The 20,230-nt window shown below is 45.1% G+C and overlaps 1 protein-coding gene across 4 annotated transcripts in view; it reads right to left on the bottom strand.

Annotated features, from left to right (window-relative positions):
- obscna (obscurin, cytoskeletal calmodulin and titin-interacting RhoGEF a) overlaps nucleotides 1–19,999 on the bottom strand; it is an 85,254-nt gene extending 65,255 nt beyond the window's left edge. For 3 of the 4 annotated variants that reach the window (XM_090235200.1, XM_090235202.1, XM_090235203.1), the window contains exons 1-21: nucleotides 18,794–19,999; nucleotides 17,571–17,687; nucleotides 17,188–17,472; nucleotides 16,712–16,873; nucleotides 15,515–15,619; nucleotides 15,112–15,378; nucleotides 13,358–13,627; nucleotides 12,907–13,167; nucleotides 8,243–8,506; nucleotides 7,662–7,928; nucleotides 7,271–7,540; nucleotides 6,761–7,030; nucleotides 6,227–6,493; nucleotides 5,822–6,094; nucleotides 5,389–5,652; nucleotides 4,874–5,140; nucleotides 4,381–4,647; nucleotides 3,950–4,219; nucleotides 3,527–3,796; nucleotides 2,905–3,180; nucleotides 2,469–2,735 (exon numbers count right to left, since the gene is read on the bottom strand). In XM_090235200.1, coding sequence (XP_090091326.1) covers nucleotides 2,469–2,735; nucleotides 2,905–3,180; nucleotides 3,527–3,796; nucleotides 3,950–4,219; nucleotides 4,381–4,647; nucleotides 4,874–5,140; nucleotides 5,389–5,652; nucleotides 5,822–6,094; nucleotides 6,227–6,493; nucleotides 6,761–7,030; nucleotides 7,271–7,540; nucleotides 7,662–7,928; nucleotides 8,243–8,506; nucleotides 12,907–13,167; nucleotides 13,358–13,627; nucleotides 15,112–15,378; nucleotides 15,515–15,619; nucleotides 16,712–16,873; nucleotides 17,188–17,472; nucleotides 17,571–17,607 — 4,879 coding nt within the window. In that variant the 5' untranslated portion in view covers nucleotides 17,608–17,687; nucleotides 18,794–19,999. The remainder of the gene's footprint in view (nucleotides 1–2,468; nucleotides 2,736–2,904; nucleotides 3,181–3,526; nucleotides 3,797–3,949; nucleotides 4,220–4,380; nucleotides 4,648–4,873; nucleotides 5,141–5,388; nucleotides 5,653–5,821; nucleotides 6,095–6,226; nucleotides 6,494–6,760; nucleotides 7,031–7,270; nucleotides 7,541–7,661; nucleotides 7,929–8,242; nucleotides 8,507–12,906; nucleotides 13,168–13,357; nucleotides 13,628–15,111; nucleotides 15,379–15,514; nucleotides 15,620–16,711; nucleotides 16,874–17,187; nucleotides 17,473–17,570; nucleotides 17,688–18,793) is intronic. The other variant, XM_090235204.1, reaches the window with a different exon arrangement.
- Between the last annotated feature and the right edge of the window lie 231 nt (nucleotides 20,000–20,230).

Raw genomic sequence — 20,230 nt, 5'->3', positions numbered from 1 at the left:
GCCAAGGAATTCTAAGCAAATCTTGTCTGCTAAATGAACAAATGTAGCCCACAGCCATTTGGTATAAATCCAGATCAGGACCTAACATAAGGACAACTCAGAGTATGCTATTCTGTTCTTCTGAAATAGACTACATCTTCTTCATGTCATGCTTCTTTAGACCTGTCTAAAATAAAGAATGGATTTATTGTGAAGGTGTAGGCTATATTACATGGATCTATGATACTTTTTAAAATGTAGATTTTTATTTATTCCTTTATTTAACTAGATGCTCCAAAGGTCTGCATCGGGGGCTTGTGGGCTATGTGCGGAAGCCAGGAGATGCTACATGTGTTTATGTTAATCAGTGGTCAATTACCATGAGACTGACAGTTATTTGCATGACAATCACCAGCTAATGACATTTCATAACCTCCACAGCCCTGAGTATGCCCACTTGTTGCAGGTTGTGTGCCCCAGACATATGATTACTAGGTAGCCTCTTTGGATCACTGAAAAGCTTGAGCAGGAGGATAACGACCACAGCAATCCATTTTCTGCACACTTCGCGACTTACACACAGACAGCAACCACAAAAATACTCACAGTAACACTGATCTGAGGATTTGTTTTCTGCGCACAGTGGTTTCAAGAAACTTCGATTGCAGTAATCCCAGTCATAAATGTCCTGTAAAGGGTTAAATCATATAGAGCATTCTGGTCCTTGAACTTGCCTGATAACGTTCATGTTCAAGGACTCTGATCTGTTAACCCTTTACAGGACAATAAGCAGGTAACCAAACAGTTACAAGTAAGGGACAAAGCTCTTTCAGTGCTGAGTACTTAAATCATAGGTACACAGGAAGATATAGAACTGTCATGACGTTGGCCTGGGGGGTAGGTTTATGACAGTCATAAATACCTCTTCCACCCTTTTTCCTCTCTCTACCCTACTGAGGTTACATTTGCAAAACCCTTGGTTAACATAGAGATTCTGGGAACATCAGTAGGTGGGGGGAAATGAACTATATTCTGGTAATCCAAACAATTGAACATATGCGGTGGTACTTAATGAATATGATGTCAGTTCGGTTGTCATCTGAGACATTCTCATCAATGATAAGATGACAAACTCTACAGTGGAAAGTCTACACATCAGAGTTATCAGATTCACATGAAATTGTTGTTCAATTGAATATGAAATTATTTGTGATGGGATGAAATGTGATTTTAGCTTCTAAAATGTGAGATGTGGGATTTCATAAGATAGGGCTGCTCAATCAGTGGCCCGCCCTGTGAAGGGACATGGGCTATAAAACTTTTCAAATATGCCCTCCTCTCCCTTCCTATATAAGCCCTTGACGACAATAGAAATTCCTGTTCCGGGGGATGTAGGACGACGGTCCTATGTCAGAATGGTTCAGATAATAACTACAGAACAAAGCCAACATCAGCGTGAGCTTTGGTTGCGAATGGTATGAACTTTGAACTCTTATTCACTACAGAAGTGATACCTCCTAGCCATTGAGTTAGCAACAGCCGCTGCAAACGAGGGTTAGGAAGGCACAGACAGAGTATCCCGTCTATCACGCAACGACATTACTACAACGTATCCAATTGACCACCAGAGACATTCTACAAAGGACAAAGGACTTGGTTTGGCAACATGGCCTTCCATATTCCACCAACCTACCGAAGCGCAGCTCAGAGTAAATATTTATTGCATTTTCCTTTTCCAAATGGGCGGTAATTTAGAATGCATAAGATACTGTATTCACGATAGCCCAGCTTCTTCCCTTTGTTCCTCAGTCTTCCCGCTCCTTCACTCAACCCAGCCCCTTTTTCTTTTGTGTAACAAGCTGTCATATCTGTTCCGCCCGCAAGGGACTTTTTCCTTTATTACGTAATTTGTAATCAAGTTATGATTTAATTATATGTATGTGTAATTCTGTGTGATTAGTTAGGTATTTAGTAAATAAATAATTAAACCCAATTTTGTATTACTGATTCAAATTGTTAGCCAGGGTTCATGCAGATAACCAAGAATTTACAACTTTCAGATGAGACTGAAGTAAGATGACGATTGATATTGACTGCTATTGATGTAAAATATTACTAGGTCTTTAAGAGTTTATTCGGAAGATAACAGCTCTATAAATATTATTTTGTGGTGCCCGACTCTCTAGTTAATTACATTTACATGATTAGCTCAATCAGGTGATATTAATTGCAGAGAAATTATTTTATAGAAGAGCATGTCATATCACTTAATCCGGCATAGCCAAAGACACGACAGAACTGTATGTAATTTAACCTCTCTTGTTTGGTGGACTGAAGATTCCCCTGGATGTGCAGTACCACAAATGCACGCAGGAATTTGTATTTCATCATAATGAAGTCATGGTTAATCAAAAATCGAGCCATGTTCACAGACCACACATTAAAAGAAAAATGTCTGAGAGTGCATTCATAGGTTTGGTCTGACTCACCCGTCACGGTCAGTTCAGCAGTTGACTTGGCATCTCGACTCTTACAGGTGTATTTCCCAGCATCCCTCTCCTCCACGTTATGGATGAGCAGTTTAGTGATGCGTCCCTCCTGCCTCATCTCATATTTGTCTCCAGACTTCAGGAGGACTCTGCCCCTCCTCCAGTCCACTGGGTCACCAGGCTTGGAGAGCTCACACCAGAACTCCCCACTGTCCCCCTCTTTGATCACCATGTTCTGGACCTCTTGTGTGAACATTACAGGGAGAGCTGTGGAAACATTAACATTGGTTCATATTGCATGAGCGCAAGAAGTACAAATAGAAACTAACTATTTTTATGGTCTCAAAGCGGGAGTCACTCAACCCTTCCACCTCTAACCTAAAGAAGTAAATTAGCTTATTTAGAAGGAAAAGCATTGATATCAAATGTTTCTTACCCTGCACTTTAACTTCAGCGGTGGTCTTCTGGTCTCCAGTGACACAGCTGTACTTCCCTATGTCCTCCGGTTTGACATTGGTAATGGTCATCTCGGCTATTTTCCCCTCCAGTTTCATCTGGTACTTTCCTCCAGACAGGTCTTGGGACAGTTCTGTCTCCCCCCTTCTCCACTCCACTGAGACCCCAGCCTTAGACAGCTCACAGTGCAGGGTTATGCTGCCCTCCTCTGGGGCCTCCTGGTTCTTCAGACCCACTTTGAAGGTGGCAGGTACAGCTTGGGGGAAAAAAACTATTTCATCATAGAGTGAACATTGAATGTACTGAAAGCTAGAACAGCCTTGAGAAACCTTTCCCTTCGGTAGATAAGATGAAGGCCATTGAATGAACCCTACACTATAGCTAAGGGCTCTGGTTAAGTTGGCGGATGCGACGTCGGCGGATGCGGAAGATTCAGACATAACCCATGCAAAAAACTATTACAGGGATCTTTTATTATTATGCTAATTAGATGTACGCAGGGGGCGAAGACATCGACTCTAGTTTATCCAAGTTTATATGCCATTAACACCAGTGACAGTTGTTTCATTAGAGCACAGAGCATCCCCCCCCCCCCCCCCTACCAATGACTTTGACAGTGGCCTTGGTCTTCTTGTCTCGACACACACAGCTGTAGACTCCACTGTCCTCTGGCAGAGCCTCCCTGATGAGGAGTTCCAGTGCTGAGTCTGTCTGCTTGATCTGGTATTTGTCTCCATTCTGCAGTATCCTCTCTCCTCCCAGTCTCCACTCCACTGGCACCCCTGCTTTAGACAGCTCACAGTGCAGCGAGATGGTGTTCCCTTCCTCAGTCTGCAGGTTCCTCAGCTTTTGCTTGAAAGTGATGGGAATTGCTGGAAGACACCATGGCAATGAGAGACATGGAATGCCTTCTATTCACTTAAAGGACTGTGGTTTCATGCTGATGCACTGCATACAATTTTGTTCACATTGGATATGAATTCAATGTGAATTTAAATCTTTTCTCAGTTGTCTCAAACCCTTACCTGTGACTGTAACACCGGCCGTGGTTTCCACATTGCCACAAACACAGGTGTAGATATTGCTGTCTTCAGGTTTGGCATCTATTATCTTCAGTTCATTCACCAACTCTCTCTGTCTTATCTGAAACCTCTCTCCATTGTTCAGCAGCTCCTCTCCTCCCCTCATCCATTCTACAGGGACTCCTGGTTTAGAGAGCTCACAGTGTAACACCAAATTGTTCCCCTCTTCAACATGCACGTTCCTCAGCTTTTGTTTGAAGGTAACAGGCAGGGCTGAAGAAACAGGAAGAAAGAAAATATGAGAATAGTACAAACATTTTTTATTTAAAAAAAAATTGCCTTTGTGTAAATGTCCGAAATGTACATTTATAAAATGTAACTTCAGGAAAGATTAGCTCTACATAAAAACACAATAAGGCTGAGAAACTTCCTACCGCTGATTTTGACGGTGGCTGTGGTCTTTTGGTCCGCACACTCACAGCTGTAGACTCCACTGTCTTCAGGCACAGTTTTCCATATCTGAACCTCCAATATGGTCTCTCTCTTCCTTATCTGAAACTTCACTCCATTCTTTAACAGCTCCTCCCCTTTCCTCCACTCCACAGGGACTCCTGGTTTAGAAAGCTCACAGCGCAACGTTAAACTGTTGCCCTCCTCGGCCTGAACATTTTTCAACTGTTGTGTGAAGGAGATGGGGATGGCTGGGGAGTAAAATAGCCATATTTTAGTATTAACCACCAACCGGCATGAAGACTGAATGACAATGGAAAATGTCTATGAAAAATAGTTCCATTAATCTTCAGATAGATTGGGTTTAATTTGTTGGGTGTGATAATGCAACATTGCAAAGTTAATGAATTCATAATTTTTTTTTACTCCATATGATGCATCCTGGAAATTGAAATGAAAAGCAAGGATGGCTTTTACCGTGGACTGTGAGGCTGGCTGTGGTTCTGTGGTCTCGGCACTGACAGGTGTAATCTCCTGAGTCCTGAGGCTTCGGGCCAGTGATGGTCAAAGAGATGAAGGACCTCTTCTGCTTCATCAGGTACCTCTCTCCAGCTCTGAGGGTCTCCAAGCCCCTCTTCCAGTGGAACGCAACCCCCGGCAGGGAGAACTCACAGGAAAGGGTCACATCCTCCCCCTCCTTTACCTCCATGCTCTGCAGCGGCTGGGTGAACTCAGCTGGAATGGCTGGAATAGAAAGAAGGACAGCATCTCCCAATGAGTAATACTGTACATTGTACTGTGACAAGAATACTCTAGGGGGAGCTGTTAAGCAAACAGGTAAAGAAGTAATCCTGTTTTGTCTTCTGAAATAATTGTTATCATATTTGGCTATGACCACTATCCCATGCCTTACTACTTTACATGTGATGCCAAATGCACAGTAAGGAGGACAACAACATGATAAAATGAAGGAAAAAAGGTCCTGTTCTCACCTTTTACAGTGACGACAGCCTTGGTGCTGACTGACCCAGCGCTGCACTCGTACACCCCAGCATCGCTGTTACTGACCTCCCTGATGGTCAGCCTGGCCTCGTTACCTGAGCGACTGACGTGGTACCTCGAGGAAATCCACATCAGGCAGCCATCTTTGTACCACAGGATGTGGCATGGCTTAGAGGTGATACACACCAGCACCAAACCGCCTCCCTCAATGGCCTCACAGTCCTCCAATGCTTTGGTGATGGTGGGACGTCTCTCTTTACCACGGGAAGGGTAGATTACATAGACAACATGTCAAATACATACGCTCTGGACAAAAATTATTGACACATCATTTACATGTTGTGAATAGTTGTTGTAATAGTGTGTTAATAGATGTGTGTTAATAGATGTTCATTAAACAGAACAACTTTACGCTGACGTTACCTCTAACAAGCAGCGAGGCGTAGGACCTCTTGTCGCCTGCCTCAAAGGAGATGGTGCCCGAGTCTTTACGAGCCAGTTGTTTGAACGTGAGGCTGTGGTAGCCCCCCGGGATCACTTGGATCTCATTCAGCTCATTGGTGTACAGTAAGGTCTCATCCAGGTACCACTTGACCCCAACATAATCGCTGGGACAGATACGACACCTGAACATCACTGTGTCATTCTCCAGACACTCAACATCCTCCAGCTCGTCCAAAATCAACACCTTCTGACCTGCAGAGATCCCACACACAGGGATTTAACATGAAACGCGCAAGCTGCATAGAATGGGTATACTCAAAATGCCTGCCATTCCACCTATCACTGAATGGGAAAGAGCTATTCATTCTATTTCTATGGCCTTACCATGCACGGTCAGTAGCGCCCGGCTCTGCATGGTGCCAACATCGCAGGTGTACACGTCGGTGTCAACCTTCTCCAGGCAGCTGATGGTGAGATAGAGGACCACTCCCTTCTGCTTCATCACATACTTCCTACCCGCCCGGAGCTCTGCCATGCCCTTCAGCCAGGTCACCCGCTTGGCCGGCAGTCTCGTCTCGCACTCCAGCATCACCTTGCTCTTCTCCTCGGCCCGTGTGTCCCGCAGCTCCCGAGCAAATGTGTGCTGCAGCTCTGCAGGGGTGGGAGGGGTTAAATGCACTTCCTGTGTGCTACACCCGAGCAGGTGTGTGGAGCGACAACATGGTACAAAAGCAGTGCAAAAACTGTCCAGGCCATTTTTAAAGAAGTCGTCATCCGTCTCAAGTTAAAGTCTGAGTCTTGAGGCTTCGAGTCAAAGTCTCGTCACAATTAATCTAATGTGCATGTGACACAAATCCACAACTTTGCTAAACAGCACTATACTGTTACAGAAATACTGTAGTACCACCCAGTACTTGCCTCTGACCTCCAGCTTGGCCCGGGTGGCAATGCCGTCAGCCTCACAGCAGTACTCCCCAGAGTCTCTGATGCAGGTGTTCGTGATAACCAGCCGTACCAGGTGGTCCTCCACACTGATCTCGTACTTGGGGGGGCTGTGCCTGATCTGATGGCCATTCTTCAGCCAGCGGATGAAGGCCTCAGGCTTGGTGATCTCACAGCTCAGCTCAGCGTTCTCCCCTGGGGTGGCTTTAATGCTCATCATGTCCCTGAACACATGCACTGGCTTCTCTATAGGAGTAGGGTTACATATTACATCAGATTTCCTCTAGGGACAGATATGTTTACAGCAGGCACATGGGAGGCACATCAGAGACACAGACATATGTCGCTATAGGTTCTCTTTAGAAACAAACACACATTATAGAGTAATTCATATTACTTGAGTGCAATACTCTTTTTGCTTTTCGAGAGATTAGGTCATGACTGGCCATGATGACACCCAGCTTTGTAGACATTTCAGACACTCACCTTTGACAAACAGCATGGTCCTGCAGCTGAGGTCTTTGATGAAGAAGATTACGTCCCCGGCTTCAGTCACAGTTGCGTCTCTGATGGTCATCTTGTATTTGCGACCCTTGTTTACGATCTGGATGCGGCTGTTGCTGATCACAAGTCGACCGTTCAGGGTCCAGGAGGGCTCGTCGATGACATCGTGAGAGAGGATGCACTCGAAACTGCAGCTCTCGCCCTCCAGAACAGAGACAGTCTTCATACGCTGGGCGATGGTGATGTGAATGTCTGTGGAGGGAGATTTCAGTGTGATGAGATGGACAATTGATTGACAATCAGATGGATCAGATGGATTTCTGGTCTAATAATTTCTGAACCAGACCTCACTGATGATCTGGACCATACATACCATGTACAGTGACCTTGGCCTTGGTCTGGCTGGTGCCCAAGTCACAGCTGTAGTGGCCTGCATCATCCTTACTCAGACTATGGATGATGAGCGTTAAGGACTTCCCAAACATGAGCAGCTCATATTTGTCACTGCTGTCCAGGACCGTACCATCCTTCCTCCAGACGGGGGTGGCCATTTCCTTAGAGGTCTCACACTGCAGACACACCTTCCCCTCCTCCTCCCCTGACATGTCTTCTAGAGACCTGAGGAACACTGCTGGTTTTTCTGGAGGAGACAAAAAACAGTACGAACACATTAGCTACTGATCTAATCCAAATCTCTTAAGTTCTTCCATGCATCAGTAGCTGATAGATATCTTGCTCATTCAGAGTTACCTAAGGAGATCATTTCAATCATCTTCAGATCTCAGAAATACCAAGTTTACTATGTTCGCTTCATTTTCCAATTAGATCTCCAGATTGGGGAGAAACAAACTCTGTACTGACTAGGAACATACAACCACTAGAATTACATTAGTTTCTCAATTACTCTTGCAGTGGCAGCTCACAAGTGAAAAGTGACAACTGTACAAGGCATACCTTTGACCTTGAGGGAGGTGGACTCTGTGAGAAGGCCAGCCTTGAAGGTCACCCTGCTCTCCTGTGGGTGGAGATTTTTGATGGTGAGGCTGTGAATGGTGCCCATGTTCTGAATCCTGGTAACAGTGTTGGCGTTGAGGTGGTTGTCGTTCAGAAGCCACTGCACATTGGCTACCACGTAGTTGAGTTCACATGTGAATGTGGCGTTGCTATCCTCTTCCACCTTCACGTGCTCCAGGTGCCTTACGATCTTCAGCCTTTGCACTGAAAAAAGTATATATAGTTCCATGGTGTAAGGGGTTTCTTGTCATTAATATCTAACTTTTATACGAGGGGTGGGTCTAATCTTGAATGCTGATTAGTTAGCCGGAGTCTTTTCCACAAGTTACCACCAGCTAAATCTCTGATGTTTAAATGCCTATTTACTCTATTCCATCTGACTGCGCAATCCACTGTCTCATCAGCCCAGCCAGGCAATTTATAAACTTGATCTCCACTATAAAAAGCATCTAGACATTATCTCACATTTCTTTTAGACTAACATGTTGGTTTTCAACAGCAGAGAATAGTTTAAACCTGTCTGTCTCTCCGACATTTGCAACATTGTCTTATTATTCAAATTCGATCTCCAGTTGTCGCATAGTAATGAACGAATCTCGAGTCGGAATGAGACAGACAGGCAGGCAGCTTTTCTCAGCCAGTCGAAATCATGAATCAGCATCATTTCTATGGATACATACAAAGAAATATCAATAGAAAACAGGTCAAACGAAAGAAAGAGCAGCTAATTTGCAGTATTTCCAGCTTCAGTTTGAAGTGATTGTTGTAGCTGTGTTGTTGGCTAGCTCCTTTGAACAACAAAACCAGGCAAGAGAGCACATTATTTATGCCAGGTGAAATCACACATCATTAGCTCATTGTATTGGATCTATCCAAATAAATGTCACTAGAAAACAGCTTAACCAAATGAAAATGCAGCTACTTTGTTGTTATTCAGTCTGCACTGTTTGATGTGACTGTAATTTAGCCGTAGTTGGCTAGCTAGCAAGCAAGGGATAAGAACGTTGCCAGCCAGTATGGCAATAGAACATTTAGACCGAACGACTGGGTCGCATCCATAGATACAGAACAAAAATACTTAATGACTGGGTCGCGTCTCTGGCAACTGAACGAATATAATGAACGACCGGCCGGCTTGGGTAGCAACCAAAGATTTGTGTCGTGACTATATCTTGTGGAAGGAGGAAATAGTATGAATAAATTCATCGAAGTAAAGTTTTTAATGAAAATATGTAAATCATTATTTGAATATGTTGGTAACCCGTTGTAAAAAAGGAACACCTATGTGAAAATGCTATTCACTGACTACATCTCAGCGTTCAACACCAAAGCTAAGGACACTGGGAATAAAAACCTCCCTCTGCAATTGGATCCTGAACTTCCTGATGGGCCACCGCCAGGTAGTATTTATTTTTATTTTACATTTATTTAATTAGACAAGGTAGTTAAGAACAAATTCTTATTTACAATGACGGCCTACACCGTCCAAACCCAGACGATGCTGGTCCAAATGTGCGCCGCCCTATGGGACGCCCTACAGCCAGATGTGATTCAGCCTGGATTTGAACCAGGGACTGTAATGACACCTCTTGCACTGAGAAGCAGTGCCTTAGACCGCTGCGCCACTCGGGAGGTAATGGTAGGTAACGACACATCTGCCATGCTGATCCTCAAAACGGGGGCCCCTCAGGGGTGTGTACTCAGTCCAATACTGTACTCCCTGTTCACTCATGACTGCATGGCCAGGCACAACTCCAACACCATCATTAAGTTTGCAGATGACACAACAGTGTCACTGACAACGATGAGACAGCCTATATTGAGGAGGTCAGAGACCTGGCCGTGTGGTGCCAGGACAACAACCTCTCCCTCAACGTGATCAAAACAAAGGAGATGATTGTGAACTACAGGAAAAGGAGGACTGAGCACACCACCTATTCTCATCGACAAGGCTATAATGGAGCAGGTTGAGAGCTTCAAGTTCCTTGGTGCCCACATCACCAACAAACTAACATGTCCCAAACACACTAAGACAGTTGTGAAAAGGGCACAACAAAACCAATTCCCCCTCAGGAGATTCAGCATGGGTCCTCAGATCCTCTAAAGATTCTACAGGTGCACCATTGAGAGCATCCTGACTGGTTGTATCACTGCCTGGTATGGCAACTGCTCGGCCTCCGACCGCAAGGCACTACAGAGGGTAGTTTTACTTTTAAACTCAGACAAAACAGAGATGCCAGTTCTAGGTCCCAAGAAACAAAGTGATCTTTTGTTGGATCTGACAATTAATCTTGATGGTTGTACAGTCGTCTCAAATGAAACTGAAGGACCTCAGCGTTACTCTGGACTCTCTTTTAACTGTTTCAAGGACAGCTGTTAACAATCTACGTAACATTGAAAAAATCTGAAACTTTTTGTCCAAAAATGATGCAGGAAAATGTATCCGTGCATTTGACACTTCTAGATTAGACTATTGGAATGCTCTACGTTCCTCCTACCTGGATAAAGCAGTAAATAAACTTCAGTTAGTGCTAAACACGGCTGCCAGAATCTTGACTAGAACCAAAAAATGTGATCATATTACTCCAGTGCTAGCCTCTCTATGCTGGCTTCCTGTTAAGGCTAGGGCTGATTTCAAGGTTTTACAGCTAACCTACAAAGCATTTACATGGGCTTGCTCCTACCTATCTTTCCGATTTGGTCCTGCCATACATACCTACACGTACGCTATGGTCACAAGATGCAGGTCTCCTTATTGTCCCTAGAATTTCTAAGCAAACAGCTGGAGGTAGGGCTTTCTCTTATAGAGCTCAATTTTTGTGGAATGGTCTGCCTAACCATGTGAGAGACGCAGACTCGGTCTCGAACTTTAAGTCTTTATTGAAGACTCATCTGTTCAGTGGGTCCTGTCCGTGTTGGCGCCCCCCTCGGGTTTGTGCTATGGGGGAGATCTTCGTGGACTATTCTCGGCCTTGTCTCAGGGTAGTAAGTTGGTGGTTGAAGATATCCCTCTAGTGGTGTGGTGCCTGTGCTTTGGCAAAGTGGGTTATATCTGCCTGGTTGACCCTGTCCAGGGGGTATCGTGGACAGGGCCAGTATCTCCCTACCCCTCCTGTCTCAGCCTCCATATTTATGCTGCAATGGATTATGTGTTGGGGGGCTGGGGTCAGTCTATTATATCTGGAGTATTTCTCCTGTCTTTTCTGGTGTCCTGTGTGAATTTAAATATGCTCCCTCTAATTCTCTTTCTCTCTTTTTTCCTCTCTCTCTCGCTTTCTCTCGGAGGACTCGAGCCCTAGGACCATGCCTCAAGACTAACTGGCCTGATGACTCCTTGCTGTCCCCAGTCCACCTGGTCATGCTGCTGCTCCAGTTTCAACTGTTCTGCCTGCGGCTATGAAACCCTGACCTGTTCACCGGACGTGCTACCTTGTCCCGGACCTGCTGTTTTCTACTCTATCTCTCTACCACACCTGCTGTCTCCAACTCGGAATAATTGGCTATGAAAGGCCTACTGACATTTACTCCTGAGGTGCTGACCTGTTGCACCCTCTACAACCATTGTGATTATTATTATTTGACCATGCTGGTCATCTGTGAACGTTTCAACATTTTAGCCATGTACTGTTATAATCTCCACCCGGCACAGCCAGCAGAGGACTGGGCCCCCCACAGAGCCTGGTTCCTCTCTATGTTTCTTCCTAGGTTCCTGCCTTTCTAGGGAATTTGTCCTAGCCACTGTGCTTCTACACCTGCATTGCTTGCTGTTTGGGGTTTTAGGCTGGGTTTCTGGATAGCACTTTTGTGACGTCGGCTGATGTAAAAAAGGGCTTTATAAATACATTTGATTGATTGATTGTGCGTACGGCACAGTACATCGCTGGGGCCAAGCTTCCTGCCATCCAGGACCTCTATACCAGGCGGTATCAGAGGAAGGCCATAAAATTGTCAAAGACTCCAGCCACCCTAGTCATAGACTGCTCTCTCTGCAAACTGCACGGCAAGCTGTACCGGAACGCCAAGTCTAGGTCTAAAAGGCTGTTTAACAGCTTCTACCCCCAAGCCATACGACCCCTGAACAGTTAATCAAAGGGCCCTCTAATATGCTGCAGCTACTCTCTGTTTATTATCTATGCATAGTTATTTTATTGGTGCTGTTTAATTGTGTTACTCTATTTCTTATTTACAACATTTTACTTAACACTTATTTTTTTTAACTTCTTAAAACATTATTGGTTAAGGGCTCGTAAGTAAAGATTTCACTGTAAGGTTGTTGTATTCGGCACGTGACAAATAACATTTTATTTGATCATGTCCTCAAAGCCGGTGTTTGGAGGATATATTGGCACGGTTTGCCGGCCCTCGACTTCGTCTCTGGCGTAACCACACCCATGCCAATGTATCCTCCAAACACCAGCTTATCTGGCATTATCACTGAAGCTGCACAGTATAGACGAAGCAGTGTAGATTACATTTTATACAAAGAGTTTCACTTCATCAAGCATGAAGCTGATTTCCATGATCAACCATCTGAACGTTGAAGCTTTGTCCCTGAAAAATATTTGTTGTTCTCTTTAATACTGTATGATCAACAGCATCCTCACCATCGACCTTGGCTGTGCTCTTTGACCCTCCAGCCATGCAGCTGTACTGGCCAGTGTCGGTCTCCTTGAGGCCCTGGATGGTCAGCTCTGCCTGGTTCTTCTCCGTCCTCATGCTGTACTTGCTGGATGTCTGCAGGGCAGTGCGGCCCCTGTACCAGCGCACCACCCTGGGGGAGGGGGCAAACTGACACCTCAGTGTGACCGAGCTGTTCTCTTTAGCCTCCACGTCTGGCATGGGCTGGACCACTTTCAGAGGGCGTTCTGGAAAGGCACAGGGATGGATAATGATATAATACTGTATCTTAGTCTGTTTAAGGGATTAAAAAGCAAAGTATGAACCCAACGGGAAACACCTCTCACAATACAGTACTCTATCCTAGGGCCTGGAGAGTCATTGTCAACAGTAAGCAGGGCATCTTTCCAACTTCCACTTGGTGACAATCAACCTTACCCTTCACTGTGAGCTGTGCGGTGGAGCGGCTCTTCCCGGCGTTGAACTGCACAGGGCCGGTCATAGAGCTGTCCGTGCTGATGAAGCAGAGGGTGTGCAGTGTGCCCTGCCGGTCTATGCTCAGTTCAGGCCCGTCCATCAGGACCTCTCCGTCCAGGGTCCACTTTGGGGGCCTCCCTGCCCTCAGGCTGGTCTCCACCTGGAACAGGGCCTCCCTGGGCTCGGTCACCTCCACAGACCTTAGCCCCTGCACTATGCTGATCGCCTGCTCTGCATGCACAGGGAGCACACATTGGATCAGCATCATCACTTAGAGCTACTTCAAAGGAAAGTGTACACCCAGGAAGTGAGTAATGTAGATAGTTGGGTTATCAGTGTGAACATACACTACATGGCCAAAAGTGTGTGGACACCTACTCGTCAAACATCTCATTTCAAAATCATGGGCATTAATATGGAGTTGGTCCCCCCTTTGCTGCAATAACAGCCTCCACTCTTCTGGGAAGGCTTTCCACTAGATGTTGGAACATTGCTGCAGGGACTTGCTTCCATTCAGCCACAAGAGCATTGGTGTTGGGAGATTAGGCCTGCTTCGCAGCCGGCGTTCCCATTCATCCCAAAAGTGTTTAATGGGGTTGAGGTTCAGGGCTCTGTGCATGCCAGTCAAGTTCTTTCACCCCAATGTCGACAAACCATTTCTGCATGGACCTCGCTTTGTGCACAGGGGCATTGTCATTCTGAAACAGTAAAGGGACTTCCCCAAACTGTTGCCACAAAGTTGGAAGCACAGACTTGTCTAGAATGTACCGTTAAGATTTCCCTTCAATGGAAATAAGGGGCCTAGCCCAAACCATGAAAAGCAGACCCAGACCATTATTCCTCCTCCACCAAACTTTATAGTTGGCACTTGGCATTCGGACAGGTAGCGTTCTCCTGGCATCCGCCAAACCCAGGTTCGTCCATCGGATTGCTAGATGGAGAAGCGTGATTCATCACTCCAGGGAATGCATTTCCACTACTCCAGAGTCCAATGGCGGCGAGCTTTACACCACTCCAGCCGATGCTTGGCATTGTGCATGGTGACCTTGGCTTGTATGCAGCTGCTCAGCCATGGAAACCCATTTCATGAAGCTCCCAATGAACAGTTATTGTGCAGACGTTGCTTCCAGTGGCAGTTTGGAACTCAGTAGTGAGTGTTGCAAACGAAGACAGATGATTTTTACGTGCTAAGCGCTTCAGCACTCATCGGTCCCGTTCTGTGAGCTTGTGTGGCCTACCACTTCGCTGCTGAGCCTAGATGTTTCCACTTCACAATAACAGCACCTACAGTTAACCGGGGCAGCTCTAGCAGGGCAGAAATTTGACTAACTGACTTGTTGGAAAGGCGGCATCCTATGGCGGTGCCACGTTAAAAGTCACTGAGCTCTTCTGTACAGGCCATTCTACTGCCAATGTTTGTCTATGGAGATTGCATGGCTGTCTGCTCGATTTTATACACTTGTCAGCAACGGGTGTGGCTGAAATAGCCGAATCCACTAATGAAGGGGTGTTCACATACTTTTAGCCATGTAGCATGTTTAGTTGAATGATGTGTTTTGATGACTTACGGATAAGTATGAGGGTGTAACACTTTATATGAAGGTCTGCTTGTAAACTGCTTATGAACATTTAGCATAAAAATATACCTAACATTGGAACTAGTATGTTAAGCTGACCAGACAATAAGTCAGAAGGAATTACATTGAGCATCTCACCCTCCACTAGTAGTTGGCAGGAGGTCTTGTCATCGCCAGCATCACAGGTGTAGGTGTCCTCGTCTGACGAGGCCACGTCATCAATGTGCAGCTGCCTGTAGACATCGTCGCTAACAATCTGGTGCTTCTTGCTGGGTTGGATCTCACTCCTGTTCTTGAACCACCTGACCAGGGCGTTGGCCCTGGACACCTGGCACTCCAGCAGTCCTTTGTGTTTGTACATAGCAATCTTCACTCTCAGAGGCTTCACTATCTGCACAGGCAGCTCTGTGGAAATAGGGGTAACACTGAACCATTGTTTATTGACGCTTCACCTGATGAGGCCACTTAGGCCAGATGACAGTTTTTTTTTTGGCATTGACAAACATCGAGATCGTTGATTCTAAAAATAGATATTGTTCACCTTTTACCGTGAGAGTTGCATAGCAGGAGACCCTGTCTGCAGTGAATTTGATCTCCCCAGCGTTTGCTGGCCTTACAGACTTGAAGCACATGGTGTGAGTTTTACCTGCATTCAGATAGAAATAGGTGTTTCATTAGTAGTTTTCAATTGTGTGTATAACCCCTGGATTGCTGATGCTATTTAATGGCCAATGAGAGGCTTTGAAGCCACCGGCTGCCATATTGGCACTCCCCAGTAGGAGCTGTCCTCCATAGGAATGAATGGAATCCTACAGTACTTCAATCAAATGTTTCAAGGGCAAAATTGCATGTATTTAAGTATGTGTTTGTTGTAATGGGGACAGTAACATTAATGGGGACAGTAAAAAAAGATGTACTCATAATGCACTACGATAGAGTAATAATGCCCTATAAGCATAGTTATACACTCACATAAAGACTTGTATAGACTCATAATTCCGTGTACCAATACTCCTAGTGCATCATGGGTATAATTAGAATTAAGCAATAAGGCCCGAGGGGGTCTGGTATATGGCCAATATACCACAGCTAGGGGCTGTTCTTACGCATGATGCAACGCGGTGTGCCTGGATACAGCCCTTAGCCGTGGTATATTGGTCATACACCACAAACCCCAGAGGATCCTTATTGCTATTATAAACTGGTTACCAACATAATTAGAAGAGTAAATATAAATGTTTTGACATACCCGTGGTATACGGTCTGATACGCTACGGCTTTCAGCCAATCAGCATTCAGGGCTCGAACCACCCAGTTTATAACCACTTATAATGTACAGCAACATAGCGCTGGTCACTTCTTCCTCAAGGATCATACAGTATTATAACGACCATCAGTGTGATGATTCTAATGTATTGTTTTTGTCAATGAGCAGCACATCATGATTACTACATCGGAATCTTTGTTATGGTGTGTTATAGCATACTTATAAGCCACTATGAAGTCATCTTTGATTGCTTCAGGTAAAGTGATGAAATGCCCAAGGCAGACAGAAATAATACACCTGTTAAAGCTGTTACTATACAATTTTAAAAAGTGTTCATTGTCAACTTTTAGTAAGGTAAAACTTTCTCTGCAGTTAAACAGCGCCTCCTGTCAGTCATCTAGGGTTAATACATATCATCGGTAGTATACGGAGCTATAAACACATTGTGGCTCAGTTGTGGCCCATGCTCACCCTCGTGCCTGATCTTGACGTTGTCTCCGTGTTTGATCCTGGTGTTGTCGCTGTACCAACGCCCGTCCACGTCCTCACAGTTGACTTCGCACAGGAAGGTCACACTCTGCCTCTCAGTCACTTCCTCGTCTTCCAACTCCTTCACAATCTGTATGTCTCTGGCTGGCAGACAACCACAGGGAGACAAACACAGACAGATAGGCCCGACATTACCTAGAGATCCAGTATGCGATTCCATTAAATTATGTGCTAAGAAGTATTGTGGTCTGTACTGGGATTTATCTGTGATTTTACATGTATTTTTTGCCAAGCCATTAGTCTGGATGATAAGTCAGTGAGAAAATATCCCGGCTAACATAGAAACAGACAGGCAATAAGACTTCCAGCTATTACAGAAACGTTAGACTGAGGAAGGGTCATACAATTGTCCCCGTTGCATTATTCCTCTCCACTGTTGTGTTCCGTCATGCTGTTACCTATGACAGTGAGTTGGCCTGAGGTTTGGATCCAGTTTTGGGTCCCATCAGTCTGGAAAGAGAATAGGCCAGTGTCTCCTACGGTGACCCGGGTGAAGGTGAGAGTGTGTTTATTCTTATGGGCAGCGATGCGACAGGTGGGCTTGGCTTGTAGCCTGACCCCGTCCTTGGTCCACGTGCCCGCTATGTAGGACAGGTTGAGGGTCACCTCGAACGTGCAGCCCTCCCTCTCACGCACATCCACATCCTCCAGCCCCTTCACTACCCGGAGATGGATCTGGTTCTCTGTAAACAGGGAGTAAGATATGTTCATTGAATATTGAATAAATTAGAGCGGAAAAACAAAGTCAAAAGAAAAGTAACAGCATAGAATGTGGCCTTACTTGCAGCAGCTACTTTGCTCCCAGACTTGTCTCCCATGGTACGTCAGGAGGGGTGGCTTCAACCACTTCTGATAGTGGTTGGCTTTCCCCTTGTCCGTATCTAGGTTGTCCCTGGGGCTAAAACAGCACAGTTTGATACATAAAAAAAAACATGCTATAAGTCAAGGAAACCTTCCTATTGACTTGTAAATAACCCCTCCACTCTCTCACTCTCGCAGACATTTTTCTTGAGAGCGACACTTTAATATGGCTATACTGTGATGTGGCATGGTTGGCTGGCACCCGACTTCATGAAGATGACAAGTAATCTCTGTCACCTTACATGGCTGAGCTCAGCATCACTAATTTAGCGTCAGCTGTGCTGCCCCCTCCAGCAGTCTACATGTATAGTATGTATGTTAGGAAACTCCACTAACCTCAAAATGGGTTAAACAAACGAAAGGTGTCAATCAGTATGACTGACTGACATAGAATACAAAAACATAACCAATCGATGAGTTGAAAGGTTATTAAGACTCCACCAATTCGGAGGGGCATGAAGCTTGATAATGGCGGAGGGCCATCCAAGGACAAGACCTCATCAAATGACTTGCCACGTCACATCGGTTTTACTCACGTGGTGCCGTGTGCGCAATACAGAAATACAAACACGTTCTCAATCTCAGACAACATTGTCTCACAGAGCTAATGCCACGAAACCCAATAAGGTTATCGACAAAGGAGGTCAGCCAAAGTCACTTCACATATTTATATATCCAAACAGCTGTGGAGAGAGTATATGATTAACCATCATGCATCTCCCACTCGGGACTGTGTCATTTTCCATGTATCCATTTCCATGGAAGTTAAAAATCTAAACAACTGGATCACATTAACATTGGCCAAATGGGCAACTGGCTAGGGTGAGCACGTAGTACGATATTCAGTCTACATTACTAATTGATGGATGACATACTCACAACTTGTCACTGCAGGAACATAGAGCAGAACAGCAGATAGATACAACGCCAAGCAGCTTTGAAGTTATACTAAATGTTCACGTGAACACCTGCCTGTAATATTATAATTCTCAGACCAACGAGCATTATGGTCCCCAATCATTATCAATTTCCTGACGCATATAAATAAGCGCCAGAAAATGGTCAATGGCAGTGATTTCTTTTGATACAATAACATACAGTATCAGAAATAGAACTCTGACCACCTACGGTGGTTGTACCCACCTTAAGCCTGCTCAGCTGTATTCTGGGGAAATCTCTTTCCTCACATGCCCTCTCCTTACAAAAATATCACTTTCAGCTGGACAAAAAAGCTGCCAAAACTGTCCGCCTGTCATGAAGGGTATGTCCGACCCTTGTCTTCTTTCACCCCAAATCCCTCAAGATTAACAACAAAGGTTTGGCGAGGAGAGAGAATGCCCAGGTTGGAGGGCTAGCCTACCACACGGTCTCCAGAGCGGATGGTCAGCCAGTGGCCCTTTCTCTTTTTTTTCTACTTTGGTAAAGCCTAATGCTGAACAGCTGACATATCTCTCCTGTCAGCCTCTCCTCCAAAATAGACCGGTGTCATTACACACGCTAAGATAGCTTTGGCTTTACTGCAGTGAGGCAAGCCTTGCCCGGCATCAGTAGTGTGGATATATCCATGCAAGTTCATAAATCACCAGACAATTATATAATAAACATGCTATGATGGTTTTCCCATTTGTGCTTATGTCATATTGGATGGGAAGCTCTCCTCTGACCAACAAATTAGTTTTGTGCCTGTTCCTGCAAATTCCTTGGACTGTAAACGGTCATGGTCGAAACATATTGATTCAACGGTTGAAAAGCTAGGTCTGTCCATGATCAAGAGATTATTTTCTTTTTTAGGCACAAAACTCCACAAAGCAAGTCCGGCAGGTTCTAGTTTTATCTTATCTTGATTATTACCTAGTCATATGGTCAGGAGCTACAAAGAAGGACGTAGAAAAACTGCAGCTGGCCCAGAACAGAGCGGCACATCTTGCTCTTCATTGTAATCAGAGGGCTAAATTCAATACCATGTATGCCAGTCTCTCTTGGCTAAAAGTTGAGGGGAGACTGATTGCATTACTTCTTATTTTTATAAGAAACATTGTGTGCATAGTCAACTTACACACAGCTCTGACACACGCACTTATCCCACCAGACATGCCATCAGGGGTCTTTTCACAGTCTCCTAAACCAGAACAAATTCATTAAAACATACAGTATTACTGTCACGACTTCCACCGAAGTCGGGTCCTCTCCTTGTTCGGGCGGCGCTCGGTGGTCGGCGTCGTCGGTCTTCTAGCCATAGTCGATCCACTTTTCATTTTCCATTTGTTTTGTCTTGTTTTTCCACACACCTGGTTTCAATTCCCTCATTTACTTGTTGTGTACTTAACCCTCTGTTCCCCCCATGTCTTTGTGTGGGCTTGTTTATTGTAGTGCTTGTGCACGTTCCCCATGAGTGCACGGCGGGTTATTTTTGTGCCCATTTATCTTGTTGTTCTGGATGCCATTGGTTTTGCTTAATAAATCTCTGGTTACTACCCAGTTCTGCTCTCCTGCGCCTGACTTCTTTGCCGCCTATTACGCACCGCTACAATTATACAGTATAGAGCCATGGTTGCATGGAACTCCCATCTCAGATTGCTC

The sequence above is a fragment of the Oncorhynchus mykiss genome, chromosome 5 (genome assembly GCF_057628025.1).
Source record: "Oncorhynchus mykiss isolate SJ-2025 chromosome 5, ASM5762802v1, whole genome shotgun sequence".
NCBI lineage: Eukaryota > Metazoa > Chordata > Actinopteri > Salmoniformes > Salmonidae > Oncorhynchus > Oncorhynchus mykiss.
Note: the sequence above shows the minus strand (reverse complement) of the source record. Positions and strands in the feature narration are given on the sequence as shown.